Raw genomic sequence first — 15,886 nt, 5'->3', positions numbered from 1 at the left:
GAGAATTACTTAGTCATTGTGTTGTCTGTCTGTCTGTCTGTCTGTCTGTCTGTCTGTCTGTCTGTCTGTCTGTCTGTCTGTCTGTCTGTCCTCTATCTCCCCACCTCCCATCCAGGGTCTGTACTGTGACATCCGCCAGCTGGTGCAGTTCATTAAGGAGTCCCATGGCAACGTGTTCCGCAGGGTGGCACTGAGCGCGCTCCTGGACTCGGCCGAGAAAGTGGCCACCACCAAGAAGCCAGAGGAGAAGGAGGAGCCTATCACCAAACCATCCAGGAGGTAGTCCACAGAACCTCCCACTGGTCGAATCCACGTTATTTCCATGTCATTTCAACCAAACAAATCTACGTGATGACGTTGAATCAACGTGGAAAACTGTTTGGATTTTGCAAAAGGTCATGAACATAAGGCCATTTAGTATTTTTTTCACCCAACGTTTTCGTTGATTTCACTTTGAATTCACGTTAGTTGACATCTCAAACAGATGTAAATCAAACTGAACGTTGAACTGACATATGTGCCCAGTGGGTTGGCACCATACATATAGAACAACCAATCACAGACATGTAAAAACAGCAGGGATATCTGTACGTTGAGGGTGGTCGTGCAGATGGAGTGAACCCTGTCTTGTCCTACTGGTACTGACTCTGTTGATCACTTCTTCATTGAGGATAAATTTACTACGACTGTGATATGTGGTCTCATCTAGCTATTTCACCATCAATCCACTAACTATGCATTTTACATTTTAGTCATTTAGCCATTGCGGTTATCCATTGCAATTTACAGGAGCAATTAGGGTTAAGTGCCTTGCTGAAGGGCACATGGACAGGAATTAGAATCCCTTTTGGATACTGGCCTAACGCTTTTAACCTCTAGGCTACCTGCGGTCTGGATAAGACCATCTGCTTATTGACTCACATGTAAATGTTAGGCAATCTGAAAAGGAGCACAGTATTTCTCCTAGGTGTTGTCCAGGCGGGGCCCTACAAAGGCCCCAAACCAACATCCTGTGCCTGAAAGGTTTAGATAGGGGAAGGATAGTGAAAACACTGTAGGGGTGATGGAATGTTTCCAGACGGCTACTCCATGCAACAAAGCCTTAGTTGCTACTATTGGGGTCTAACCTGGCCTGGGTGGTTCTGACTATACTGGAGCCTTGTCAGGAACAATTAGTTCTGTGTGTCCTTTGTGCAGGTCAGAGGCAGGTGTGTCTGGGGAAAAGGGAGGGCAGCCGTCCACCGCTGCAGACGAGTGCCGCAGCTGCATATCCAGCCGCCCCCCCCAGACACCAGAGCAGTGAGTACCCCCTCTTCACACACACACACACACACACACACACACACACACACACACACACACACACACACACACACACACACACACACACACACACACACACACACACACACACACACACACACGATCTTGTACACGTTCAAAATCCTATTTTCCCCAACCTTAACCCAAACACTTAACCCTAATCCTATCTCCAGCTACTAACCCTAATCCTAAAACTAACCCTAGCTCCTAACCCTAAAACTAACCCTAGCTCATAATCCTAAAACTAACCCTAGCTCCTAACCCTAAAACTAACCCTAGCTCCTAATCCTAAAACTAACCCTAGCTCATAATCCTAAAACTAACCCTAGCTCCTAACCCTAAAATTAACCTTAGCTCCTAATCCTAAAACTAACCCTAGCTCCTAATCCTAAAAATAACCCTAGCTCCTAACCCTAAAACTAACCCTAGCTCCTAATCCTAAAAATAACCCTAGCTCCTAATCCTAAAACTAACCCTAGCTCCTAATCCTAAAACTAACCCTAGCTCCTAATCCTAAAACTAACCCTAGCTCCTAATCCTAAAACTAACCCTAGCTCCTAACCCTAAAACTAACCCTAGCTCCTAACCCTTAATGTAATTCTAACCCTAACACTAATTATAATTTTTAACCCCCTAGAAATAGCATTTGACCTGTAGGGTCCAACAGAATGTCCCCAGTTGTCAATTTTTTTGTTTACTTTTCTTGTGGGGACTTCTGGTCCCTACAAGAATAGTTAAACACACACACACACACACACAATCACAGATACACATACAGTACCAGTCAAAAGTTTGGACACACTCACTCATTCCAGGTTTTTCTTTATTTTTACTATTTTCTACAAGAGTATGCAAAGCTGTCATCGAGGCAAAGGGTGGCTACTTTGAAGAAAATATATTTTGATTTGTTTAACACTTCTTTGATTACTACATAATTCCATATGTGTTATTTCATAGTTTTCTACAATAGTAAAAATAAAGAAAAACCCTTAAACGAGTAGGCGTGTCCAAACCTTTGACTGGTTCTGTGCATGAATGTACGCCCCACAAAATGTATGTTTGATGGGAACTATTTAGTCATTGTGTTCTCTGTCTGTCTGTCTGTCTGTCTGTCTGTCTGTCTCTGTCTGTCTGTCTGTCTGTCTGTCTGTGTCTCCATCCCTGTTTCTCTCCCCAGTGATGAACAGATTCCGGGGGCTCTGCTGGGCAAGAAGGACTTCTGGAGGAAGATGTTCAAGTCACAGAGTGCTGCCAGCGACACCAGCAGCCTATCAGAGCAGGACACGTCGGAGTGCACCACCGCCCACTCGGGCACCACCACGGACCGACGCACCCGCTCACGCTCCCGACGCATCTCCCTGCGCAAGAAGCTCAAGCTGCCCATCGGTAGGTGGCAGTGCCCCCCACAGTACCACAGCGCCACCCTGTGTCCATCTATAGAAATGATGATTCATTCTAGTGATGTCATCCTCTAAGGGTCATGACGGGCCTGATGGGAATTTTTTCCGGTAAACTTTCCAAATGTCAACAAAACAAAATACGCTAGACAGGGTGGGATGTTTTTGTCGGTAAAATGAATTATGCGAGAAGTGTTGGTGGAAACGCTATTATGCGCAAATATTGATATAATAACCATAATATTGAAGTAAACTTGGAGTCACACGATGACATGTGACATCCTCCCACTACGACTAGTTGGGAAAGCAAGCAGTTTATTAGGTTACAGATGAAATAAGTTATGATGAACTTCACAGGGTGGTGAATGTGCCCCTTTCCACTAAATATCGAGGGTCTTATTTTGGTGACATGATCATCAACGCTTGGCTGTCTTTTGACAATTAAAAATAATCTTGCTCTTTTGTTCATAATAATCTCATCATGTAGGCTATATGTGCACACATGTGCCAATACAATAGTGGGCTCATATAACGCAATACTTTTTGTGAAAACCATCAGTAGATTTGAATGCGAATGCGATGGAAAATCATTTAACTTGTATTTTTTATTCGGTACACAAGAATGACGAAGCGAAAACAGGTTTTTGGAAATGTTTGTACATTTATTAAAAATTAAAAACTTAAATACTTATTAAATACTTATTTACATAAGTATTCAGACCCTTTGCTCTGAGACTTGAAAAGAGCACCGAGACAGGATTGTGTCGAGGCATAGATCTGGTTAAGGGTACCAAAACATTTCTACAGCATTGAAGGTCCCCAAGAACACAGTGGCCTCCATCAATCTTAAATGGAAGAAGTTTGGAACCACCAAGAGCTCCAGAGTTCCTCTGTGGAGATGGGAGAACCTTCCAGAAGGACAACCATCTCTGCAGTACTCCACCAATCATGACTTTATGGTAGAGTGGCCAGACGGAAGCCACTCCTCAGTAAAAGGCACATGACAGCCCACTTGGAGTTTGCCAAAAGGCACCTAAAGGACTCTCATTCTTCGGTGAAGCATAGTGGTGGCAGCATCAAGCTGTGGGGATGTTTTTCAGTGACAGGGACTGGGAGACTATTCAGAATCAAGGGAAAGATGAACGGAGCAAATTACAGAAAGATCCTTGATGAAAACTTGCTCCAGAGTGCAAATTCCAACAGGACAACGACCCTAAGCACACAGTAAAGACAACGCAAGAGTGGCTTGGGACAAGTCTCTGAATGTCCTTGAGTGGCCCAGCCAGAGCTCAGACTTAAACCCGATCAAGCATCTCTGAAGAGCTCTGAAAACAGCTGTGCAGCGATGCTCCCCTTCCAACCTGACAGAGCTTGAGAGAATCTGCAGAGAAGAATGGGAGAAACTCCCGAAATACAGGTGTGCCAAGCTTGTAGCATCATACTTAAGACTCAAGGCTGTATAGCTGCTAAATGTGCGTCAACAAAGTATTGAGTAAAGGGACTGGAAAGCCCATAAAATTGTCAGTGACTCCAGTCACCCAAGTTATAGACTGTTTTCTCTGCTGCCGCATGGCAAGCAGTACCGGAGCACCAAGTTTAGGACCAAAAGGCTCCTCAACAGCTTCTACCCCCAAGCTATAAGACTGCTGAACAATTAATAAAATCGCCACCGGACTATATACATTGACCCCCTCCCTTTTGTACATCGCTGCTACTCGTTGTTTATTATCTATGCATAGTCACTTCACCCCTACAGTGGCTTGCGAAAGTATTCACCCCTCTCGGCATTTTTCCTATTTTGTTGCCCTGGAATTAAAATAGATTTTTGGGGGTTTGTATCATTTGATTTACACAACATGCCTACCACTTTGAAGATGCTAAATATTTTTTATTGTGAAACAAACAGTAAATAAGACAAAAAAACTAAACTTGAGCGTGCATAACTATTCATCCCCCCCAAGGTCAATACTTTGTAGAGCCACCTTTTGCAGCAATTACAGCTGCAAGTCTCTTGGGGTATGTCTCTATAAACTTGGCACATCTAGCCACTGGGATTTTTGCCCATTCTTCAAGGCAAAACTGCTCCAGCTCCTTCAAGTTGGATGGGTTCCGCTGGTGTACAGCACTCTTTAAGTCATACCACAGATTTTCAATTGGATTGAGGTCTGGGCTTTGACTAGACCATTTCAAGACATTTAAATGTTTCCCCTTAAACCACTTGAGTGTTGCTTTAGCAGTATGTTTAAGGTCATTGTCATGCTGGAAGGTGAACCTCTGTCCCAGTCTCAACTCTCTGGAAGACTGAAACAGGTTCCCCTCAAGAATGTCCCTGTATTTAGCATCATCCATGATTCCTTCAATTCTGACCAGTTTCCCAGTCCCTGCCAATGAAAAACATCTCCACATCATGATGCTGCCACCACCGTGCTTCACTGTGGGGATGGTATTCACGGGGTGATGAGAGTTGTTGGGTATGCGCCAGACATAGCGTTTTCCTTGATGGCCAGAAGGCTGACCAGAGTACCTTCTACCATCTGTTTGGGGAGTCTCCCACATGCCTTTTAGCGAACACCAAACATGTTTGCTTATTTTTTTCTTTAAGTAATGGCTTTTTTCTTGCCACTCTTCTGTAAAGCCCAGCTTTGTGGAGTGCACGGCTTAAAGTTGTCTTATGGACAGATACTCCAATAGGTGCATGTTACAAATAAAGTTTGATTTGATTTAAAGACTTATGTAAATGCACTGTGTCTGATGGGAAATCGGGCATATTGGACCAATTGTTTGTATGCAGATTTTTTAATATTCGCATGAAAATCTGTCGCCAATTGGATAGAAACCTAACTACTGACACGATGTATGATTAATTGAAAATACAACTTTGTCACTGGATCATTAGTATCGTGATGAACTCGTAGCTGCATCTCTCTAACTTTGTGTTAATAAGTACAGGATTTGCGTGTAGGCAAATGTCATGTTTCTGTATGCTAACTTCATGCTTCGGTAGTCTAACGTCATGTTTCTGTATTCTGTAGGCTAATGTCATGTTTCTGTAGGCTAACATGTTTCTGTAGGCTAACATCATGTCTCTGTAGGCTAACATGTTTCTGTAGTCTAATATCATGTTTCTGTAGGCTAACATGTTTCTGTAGTCTAACATCATGTTTCTTTAGGCTAACGTCATGTCTCTGTAGGCTAACATCATGTCTCTGTAGACTAACATCATGTTTCTGTAGTCTAACATCATGTTTCTTTAGGCTAACGTCATGTCTCTGTAGTCTAACATCATGTTTCTTTAGGCTAACATCATGTTTCTGTAGGCTAACATCATGTTTCTGTCTAACATCATGTTTCTGTAGGCTAACATCATGTTTCTGTAGTCTAACATCATGTTTCTGTAGGCTAACGTCATGTTTCTGTAGTCTAACATCATGTTTCTGTAGGCTAACATGTTTCTGTAGGCTAACGTCATGTTTCTGTAGGCTAACATCATGTCTCTGTAGGCTAACATGTTTCTGTAGTCTAACATCATGTTTCTGTAGGCTAACATCATGTTTCTGTAGTCTAACGTCATGTTTCTGTAGGCTAACGTCATGTTTCTGTAGGCTAACATCATGTTTCTGTAGGCTAACGTCATGTTTCTGTAGGCTAACGTCATGTTTCTGTAGTCTAACGTCATGTTTCTGTAGGCTAACGTCATGTTTCTGTAGGCTAACGTCATGTTTCTGTAGGCTAACGTCATGTTTCTGTAGGCTAACGTCATGTTTCTGTAGGCTAACATCATGTTTCTGTAGGCTAACATGTTTCTGTAGGCTAACATCATGTTTCTGTAGGCTAACATCATGTTTCTGTAGGCTAACATCATGTTTCTGTAGGCTAACGTCATGTTTCTGTAGGCTAACGTCATGTTTCTGTAGGCTAACATCATGTTTCTGTAGTCTAACGTCATGTTTCTGTAGGCTAACATCATGTTTCTGTAGTCTAACATCATGTTTCTGTAGGCTAACATCATGTTTCTGTAGTCTAACATCATGTTTCTGTAGTCTAACATCATGTTTCTGTAGGCTAACGTCATGTTTCTGTAGGCTAACATCATGTTTCTGTAGGCTAACGTCATGTTTCTGTAGGCTAACATCATGTTTCTGTAGTCTAACATCATGTTTCTGTAGGCTAACATCATGTTTCTGTAGGCTAACGTCATGTTTCTGTAGGCTAACATCATGTTTCTGTAGGCTAACATCATGTTTCTGTAGGCTAACGTCATGTTTCTGTAGGCTAACATCATGTTTCTGTAGGCTAACATCATGTTTCTGTAGGCTAACGTCATGTTTCTGTAGGCTAACGTCATGTTTCTGTAGTCTACATCACTGTAGGCTCATGTTTCTGTAGGCTAACATCATGTTTCTGTAGGCTAACATCATGTTTCTGTAGGCTAACATCATGTTTCTGTAGGCTAACATCATGTTTCTGTAGGCTAACGTCATGTTTCTGTAGGCTAACGTCATGTTTCTGTAGGCTAACATCATGTTTCTGTAGGCTAACGTCATGTTTCTGTAGGCTAACGTCATGTTTCTGTAGGCTAACGTCATGTTTCTGTAGGCTAACGTCATGTTTCTGTAGCTAACGTCATGTTTCTGTAGGCTAACGTCATGTTTCTGTAGGCTAACGTCATGTTTCTGTAGGCTAACGTCATGTTTCTGTAGGCTAACGTCATGTTTCTGTAGGCTAACGTCATGTTTCTGTAGGCTAACGTCATGTTTCTGTAGGCTAACGTCATGTTTCTGTAGGTTAACATGTTTCTGTACGCTAACTTCATGTTTCTGTAGTCTAACATCATGTTTTGTTTTACGGGTGATGAGTAGACAATTCACTTAATCTCTTTATGGTCTTCTTTTGTATTCCTTTTGTCCCTAGCATGCCGTGGGACTGTTCGCCTTCCAATTACCGTCTCTGTCTTACGTATGTGTGTGTGTGTGTGTGTGTGTGTGTGTGTGTGTGTGTGTGTGTGTGTGTGTGTGTGTGTGTGTGTGTGTGTGTGTGTGTGTGTGTGTGTGTGTGTGTGTGTGTGTGTGTGTGTGTGTGTGTGTGTGTGTGTGTGTGTGTGTGTGTGTGTGTGTGTGTGTGTGTGTGTGTGTGTGTGTGTGTGTGTGTGTGTGTGTGTGTATGCTTCACAGACGCTCTTGGTTTGTTTGTTGTGTACAACTGCTCCTATGTGCCTTGTTCTATGACCAAGTGTTTTATGCTATTCTGTCTGCATTTTTCTGCATATTCTGTCTTTTATTTGTGTTTATGCTTCTCTGTGTGTGTGTGTGTGTATTCAGTATATCTTCTGCCAGTATGTGTATGTCTCGATGTATAAGTGTGATGTTTACCCCCTCTGCACTCCTTCCTCCCTCCATCCATCCCTCCATTACTCTGACCTGGGTGGGGTGGGGTGTGTTTGCAGGTAACTGGCTTAAGCGGTCATCTCTCTCTGGGCTGACCGACGGGGTGGAGGACTTGTTGGACATCAGCTCTGTGGACCGACTCTCCTTCATCCGCCAGAGCTCCAAGGTCAGGGGTCACCTACTGACCACAAGGGGTCGTGTCTCTCACAACTGTCTACTTCAGTGCTCTCCGACCCTGTTCCTGGAGATACCATCCTGTAGGGTTTCGCTCCAACCCCAGTTGTAACTAACCTGATTCAGCTTATCTACCAGCTAAATATTAGAATCAGGTGTGCTAAATTAGGGTTGGAGTGAAAACCTACAGGACGGTAGCTCTCCGGGAACAGGGTTGGAGAGACCTGGTCTTACAGCCATGGGCTGATGTATAACCTTTTCTCACGACTGAGCTGAGCACACCATGTCCTCTTGTATTGTTACCTGGGCATTTTGATCATTTCTAAGGGATAGACAAGAAAATCTATTTAAATGACAAAATGACTAGTTAGATGGTTTGTGTATCTTTTGTTTACAACTTGTTATCTCTGTATATATATTTATTTATCTTTTTAATGCTACATATTTGTTGTTCTACTGCCGGTGGTGTGGACAGTCTTTTCTCTCTCCACCACCCCTGCCTGCAGGTGAAGTTCACCAGCAACGTGAAGCTGTCAGAGGGCGGCGGGGGAGCGGGGGGCGTGGAGTACGGCCGGGACGAGGAGGAGAATTTCTTCAAGCGGCTCGGTAAATGGCGGTCTGGCAGGCGGAACCCATCCAAGCTTCACCACACAGAAGAGAAAGATGGTAGACCCCCGGGGTGTCCCCTATCACCCCCCGCCCGCTCGCCCCCTCACCCCGCCCGCCTCTCTGTGTGTATGTGCCTGACTGTCCTGTTCCGTCCGTAGTCTGTCTATGGTCTGTCCGTTGGCCTGTCTTGTGCGTCCAGTGATCTGTACACTCTGCCGCCATCTTTCATGCTAGTGGTGTTTGTATGTATTTGTTGACCACTGCCTGTGCAAGCCCCTGGCAGATTGAGGGGGAGACCCCTAGCCCTATACATGATGCCCTAGACTCATATATGATTCCCTAGACTCATACATGATGCCCTAGACTGATACATGATGCCCTAGACTCATACATGATGCCCTAGACTGATACATGATGCCCTAGACTGTTACATGATGCCCTAGACTCATACATGATGCCCTAGACTCATACATGATACCCTAGACTGATACATGATGCCCTAGACTCATACATGATGCCCTAGACTCATACATGATACCCTAGACTGATACATGATGCCCTAGACTGATACATGATGCCCTAGACTCATACATGATACCCTAGACTCATACATGATGCCCTAGACTCATACATGATGCCCTAGACTTATACATGATGCCCTAGACTCATACATGATACCCTAGACAGTTACATGATGCCCTAGACTCATATATGATGAACCTCATTTGACTCATACATGATGACAACAGAGTTACCTGGAGTAAACAATTACAAGTCAATACATGATGCCCTAGACTCATTACATGATACCCTAGACTGTTACATGATGCCCTAGACTCATACATGATACCCTAGACTGTTACATGATGCCCTAGACTCATGACATGATACCCTAGACTGTTACATGATGCCCTAGGCGGACTCATACATGATACCCTAGACTGTTACATGATGCCCTAGACTCATACATGATACCCTAGACTGTTACATGATGCCCTAGACTCATACATGATACCCTAGACTGTTACATGATGCCCTAGACTCATACATGATACCCTAGACTGTTACATGATGCCCTAGACTCATACATGATACCCTAGACTGTTACATGATGCCCTAGACTCATACATGATACCCTAGACTGTTACATGATGCCCTAGACTCATACATGATACCCTAGACTGTTACATGATGCCCTAGACTCATACATGATACCCTAGACTCATACATTATGCCCTAGACTCATACATGATACCCTAACATGGGGACATCTCCAGAAGTTATAGTAACCATCAGCCTTTTAAGCAAATGCCCATCTTTTAGCTCACTGGACAGTCCCCGGGGTCTGTTCCATCCCTGTTTAATGGCAGCCATGTTGAACTCTTCTCCTGGCCAGAGGAAGCTCCATGGTCCTTCTGCTAGCATGGCACAATCTAGCCACATACGGACACCTCCAATGTCCCCATGGATATGAGAGACAGGTAGAGGGACCGGGAGAAGGAAGGAGGGAGAGAGAGACAAGACAGGTAGAGAGACAGGGAGAAGGATGGAGAGAGGGACCAGACAGGTAGAGAGACCGGGAGAAGGAGGGAGAGAGGGACCAGACAGGTAGAGGGAGAAGGAGGGAGAGAGAGACAAGACAGGTAGAGGGACCGGGAGAAGGAGGGAGAGAGACAAGACAGGTAGAGAGACTGGGAGAAGGAGGGAGAGAGGGACAAGACAAGTAGAGGGAGAAGGAGGGAGAGAGGGACCAGACAGGTAGAGGGAGAAGGAGGGAGAGAGAGACAAGACAGGTAGAGAGACAGGGAGAAGGATGGAGAGAGGGGCCAGACAGGTAGAGAGACCGGGAGAGGGAGGGAGAGAGAGACAGGACGGGTAGAGAGACTGGGAGAAGGTTGGAGAGAGGGACCAGACAGGTAGAGGGAGAAGGAGGGAGAGAGAGACAAGACAGGTAGAGGGACCGGGAGAAGGAGGGGGAGAGAGAGACAAGACAGGTAGAGGGAGAAGGAGGGAGAGAGGGACAAGACAGGTAGAGGGAGAAGGAGGGAGAGTGAGACAAGACAGGTAGAGGGAGAAGGAGGGAGAGAGAGACAAGACAGGTAGAGGGACCGGGAGAAGGAGGGGGAGAGAGACAAGACAGGTAGAGGGAGAAGGAGGGAGAGAGAGACAAGACGGGTAGAAGGAGAAGGAGGGAGAGAGAGACAAGACAGGTAGAGAGGCAGGGAGAGAGGGACAAGACAGATAGACGGAGGAGGTAGAGAGGGACCAGACAGGTAGAGAGACCGGGAGAAGGAGGGAGAGAGGGACAAGACAGGTAGAGAGGCAGGGAGAGAGGGACAAGACAGGTAGACGGAGGAGGTAGAGAGGGACCAGACAGGTAGAGAGACCGGGAGAAGGAGGGAGAGAGGGACAAGACAGGTAGAGGGACCGGGAGGAGGGAGAGAGGGACAAGACAGGTAGAGAGGCAGGGAGAGAGGGACAAGACAGGTAGACGGAGGAGGTAGAGAGGGACCAGACAGGTAGAGGGACCGGGAGGAGGGAGAGAGGGACAAGACAGGTAGAGAGGCAGGGAGAGAGGGACAAGACAGGTAGATGGAGGAGGTAGAGAGGGACAAGACAGGTAGAGGGACCGGGAGGAGGGAGAGAGGGACAAGACAGGTAGATGGAGGAGGTAGAGAGGGACAAGACAGGTAGAGGGACCGGGAGGAGGGAGAGAGGGACAAGACAGGTAGAGAGACAGGGAGAAGGAGGGAGAGAGAGACAAGACAGGTAGAGAGGCAGGGAGAGAGGGACAAGACAGATAGACGGAGGAGGTAGAGAGGGACCAGACAGGTAGAGAGACCGGGAGAAGGAGGGGGAGAGGGACAAGACAGGTAGAGAGGCAGGGAGAGAGGGACAAGACAGGTAGATGGAGGAGGTAGAGAGGGACCAGACAGGTAGAGAGACCGGGAGAAGGAGGGAGAGAGGGACAAGACAGGTAGAGAGGCAGGGAGAGAGGGACAAGACAGGTAGATGGAGGAGGTAGAGAGGGACCAGACAGGTAGAGAGACCGGGAGAAGGAGGGAGAGAGGGACAAGACAGGTAGAGAGGCAGGGAGAGAGGGACAAGACAGGTAGATGGAGGAGGTAGAGAGGGACCAGACAGGTAGAGAGACAGGGAGAAGGAGGGAGAGAGAGACAAGACAGGGAAGAGGAGAGGGGGATAGACGAGGGGTAGATATTGAGACTCCAAACACAACATGTGGAGCACATGGTGCTGTAACTGTCTTGTCTTCGTTGAACCACTTATCCCATTATGGACAGAAACCCACAAAATCAAGTAATATTGCCATGAAGAATTACAACAAAGTCATCATATTTGTTGAATGTTGCACATTTCCTTGCTTAATGACCGTGTGTCCATCTTTCTCTCCAGCTTCGTTTGTTAAGTGGCTGGATGGTGCTTTTCGTTCAATGGATTCAGACATGACCTAATCATGCTATGTTCTATAGTCTGTTCTCTCGTTCTTTTGTGTGATCATGTTGCTATATGGGTGTGCCATTCATGCCAGCACTCGCAAAGATAATGCCCAGAGCCCTGAGTTTTTCCTGGTTAGATCAGATGGTCAGAAAAACCTCCAGGCTCTAGTTATGCTGTAGAATAGAGGTCCAGGCCCCAGATGGCCCTAGTCTGCTCTACTCACCTCTTTTCTTTCTGTTACTGCTGTTTCTCTCTCTGTCTCTCTGTTCTCCCCATCACTTCCTCCCTCCCCCTTCCTCTTGCTCTCTCTCTCATCTCCTCCTATCCTCCTATCCTCCTATCCTGCCCCTCCTTCCCCTTTTCCTCCGCTCCCTCCTCCCTCTCTCTGTATCTATCGCTGTTCTCCCTCCCCTCTCCCTCTCCCTCTCCTCTCCCCTCCTCTCTTTCTCTCATCTACCCTTCCCCATCCTTCCCATACCTCATCTCCCCCTCTCTCTCTCCCGCTCCCTTCCTCCTCCACCAGGGCCCCAGGGGTTCCAGGAGCGCCTGGCGGCCAGCCAGGAGGCCATGAAGAACAAGAACGTGGTGAACCTGACCGCCATCCGCCAGGGCATGAAACGCTTCCAGTTCCTGTTGAACTGCTGCGAGCCAGGCACCATCCCTGACGCATCCATCCTGGCTGCTGCGCTCGACCTGGTCAGTTATACAGTAGTCTCAGGCTGGAGTTAAATCAAACCGGTTATGTGAATGTTTACACATTGTCTTTGTTTAATTCAGTGTTTTTCAAACCTGTCCTCTGGATTCCCCAGACTTTCCACATATTTCAGCTGTTCCAATACTAGCACATCTTATTCAATGAATCAATGATCAATCAACCGCTGTATACTCCTGTGAGGGGAGTCTACCAGGTAGAAATAAGCCTTTTTTACTAGACTCAACCGTTCTGGAATGTTATTTGACAGGGAAAAATGTGTAAATATTGCAATATGGGATTGATTGAAGTAAGCTTTCAGTGATCTGACAGGACATTATTGTACTTCCTGGTGTCCGACAGGAAGCTCCTGTTGTTGCCAGAGCCTCCTTGTTCCTGGAGTGCGCCCGCTTCGTCCACCGTTGTAACCGTGGCAACTGGCCCGAGTGGATGAAGGGTCACCACGTGAACATCACCAAGCGGGGTCTGTCTCGGGGACGCTCGCCCGTGGTAGGAAACAAGAGGAACCAGAAGCTCCAGTGGAATGCAGCCAAGCACTTCTGTCAATGGGGAGATGTGAGTGACTCTCTGATGGGATGAGCAACTATCAAATGATTCTACTGACCGAGATTGTGTATGAAGACAGGCGCTAATAGTGTGTGTGTGTGCCTGTCTCTGGCCTTCCTCTTCCAGGCCATTGGTACGCGTCTCAGTGAGCTGTGCCACTCAGACAGCGAGAGTCCTGCCAACATCCTGGGTTTTATCTACGACGAGGAGACCAAGCGAAGACTGAGAAAGGAGGACGAGGAGGAGGACTACTTAGACGACAGTAAGCCATAGAAAAGGAAAATGTCACCTTAAAGGGAAATATGGTTCACAGAATAATCTTGTTAATCTATATTTTTAGTAAACTATCCCTTTAAATTAGCATAATGCGCAAATCCCCATAGAAACATGTCATTTTAAGCTACAGATATGTGTTTTTGTCCACTCACTTCCACATCTGCCGTGAAAGCTGACAGAGTTAGAGTGTTGTTCGTCAGACCATGAGGCATTCCGAAAATTGGTCTTCTTGCAAAATCGTCTATAGCGTCCAAACGGGTTGGAAAGACGAGACTCTCACGAACAAGATGGTGTTCTCAGTTTTGCTCTATGACCCCCACAAGCTGCTTTGGACTCGTCTGAAGTCGGTAGATCCGATCTGACATCTTCTGTCTGTAGCATCCCAACAGCTTGGTCTACACACTATGACCCCCACAAGCTGCTTTGGACTCGTCTGAAGTCGGTAGAGCCGATTTGACATCTTCTGTCTGTAGCATCCCAACAGCTTGGTCTACACACTATGACCCCCACAAGCTGCTTTGGACTCGTCTGAAGTCGGTAGAGCCGATCTGACATCTTCTGTCTGTAGCATCCCAACAGCTTGGTCTACACACTATGACCCCTCTGTGGAAATGATAGGAACACGGCAGTTGTTTTGCTCTAGGACGACACTGCCCTCACAAGACTTGTCTGAAGATCCCCTGATACCAGTTGAAGATATTAATGGAGGTATAGTGTATATGGAGACTGTTTAGTGCCAAAACAATGTTCAGATATAGGACAGACACTTCAGAACCAGCTTCCTTTTGATATTTTGGGGGGACTATCTGTTGTTCCATGTAGTGAATCTGTTATTCAATGCTTTTGTATGGGCTAATAGCAGTAAGGCCAGGTAAAAACGTTCATCAAATAATTGTTTTATATATATTTTTTATACTTCAAAGGATCTTAGATCCTTGGTATGACCTTCTAAAAACAATTCCATATTGCTTAGTAGAACCCCCCCCCTCTTCGACTCTTATGGGTTAAGCCAAATTTTGACCAAAAATATCCGTCCCCAGATACAGTCAACCCAACAAAATGCGGCTGTCCTTTCGCTCTCAAGATGGCCGCCTGCCAGTTACTGCTGGAGATCACCACGTTCCTCAGAGAGACATTCCCCTGCCTCCCCCGGCCACGCACAGAGCCCCAAGTGGTCAGTAGGAGAACTTCACTTACTTGACACTTACTCACTACTCTAATGCAATCATATCCCGATAAATCAATTGGTGTGTGTGTGTTGGCGCATATTTCGGTGTCTGTCTGTTCGCATATGTCTGTTCATGTGTGCGTGTGTGTCCATGTGTGCGTGTGTGTGTCTGTCCGTGTGTGTATGTCTGCGTTGTGTGTGTCTGTAGGATTTGGAGAGCTGTCGATTGAGGCTGGACCCTGAGCTGAGTCACCACCGTTATGAGAGGAAGATCAGCTTTGCCGGTATCCTAGACGACGAGGACGGCCACGACTCTTTGAACAGCAGCAGCCACACACTCAAGTCTGACACGGCCTGCGACGACAAGAAGGCCCAGGAGCCTCTGGGTAATTGAGTTCTGCTAAGTTGGCCGTGTCATAAGGGTCCCTGTCAGATGAAAATCTCTAAAACAGAAACTTTTCAGGAAATTGAAAAAACTGACATATTTTCTCATTAAGAAACATTTAATTATAAAACTTCAAACGCTTCAAAGAACATATGTTTTTGCTTATAGTATAAAAAAAATGTTGGGTGTGGGTATTTTTTTGGAGGGGGAAATATTTTATAATGCTATTCTACATATTTTGTCATGAGGTTATGAGAAATTGTTTCTATCTGTTAGCTAATTTCCTGCAACTCTGCACATTTTGTTATCATATGCTATCTGGGGGGCCCACAACCTCCCCCAAACCCCCCAAAATGGGTTGTGTGCCCCATGGAGGTGGGTGGCCCCAGGGCACATGCCCTACGTGTCTGTTCGGTAATCCGGCCCTGTATGTGTGTGCCTTGTGTAAAGTGT

The 15,886-nt window shown here is 46.0% G+C and overlaps 1 protein-coding gene across 20 annotated transcripts in view; it reads left to right on the top strand.

Moving 5' to 3' along the window:
* Window positions 1-15,886, top strand: part of LOC118379616 (protein unc-80 homolog) — a 118,919-nt gene that overhangs the window by 37,961 nt on the left and 65,072 nt on the right. For all 20 annotated transcript variants that reach the window (XM_052499901.1, XM_052499900.1, XM_052499897.1 and 17 more), the window contains exons 18-27: window positions 116-279; window positions 1,198-1,299; window positions 2,501-2,709; window positions 8,164-8,270; window positions 8,785-8,944; window positions 12,870-13,042; window positions 13,401-13,613; window positions 13,731-13,866; window positions 14,921-15,054; window positions 15,257-15,434. In XM_052499901.1, the coding sequence (XP_052355861.1) occupies window positions 116-279; window positions 1,198-1,299; window positions 2,501-2,709; window positions 8,164-8,270; window positions 8,785-8,944; window positions 12,870-13,042; window positions 13,401-13,613; window positions 13,731-13,866; window positions 14,921-15,054; window positions 15,257-15,434 (1,576 nt within the window). The remainder of the gene's footprint in view (window positions 1-115; window positions 280-1,197; window positions 1,300-2,500; window positions 2,710-8,163; window positions 8,271-8,784; window positions 8,945-12,869; window positions 13,043-13,400; window positions 13,614-13,730; window positions 13,867-14,920; window positions 15,055-15,256; window positions 15,435-15,886) is intronic.

Source organism: Oncorhynchus keta, chromosome 37 (genome assembly GCF_023373465.1).
Source record: "Oncorhynchus keta strain PuntledgeMale-10-30-2019 chromosome 37, Oket_V2, whole genome shotgun sequence".
NCBI lineage: Eukaryota > Metazoa > Chordata > Actinopteri > Salmoniformes > Salmonidae > Oncorhynchus > Oncorhynchus keta.
Note: the sequence above shows the minus strand (reverse complement) of the source record. Positions and strands in the feature narration are given on the sequence as shown.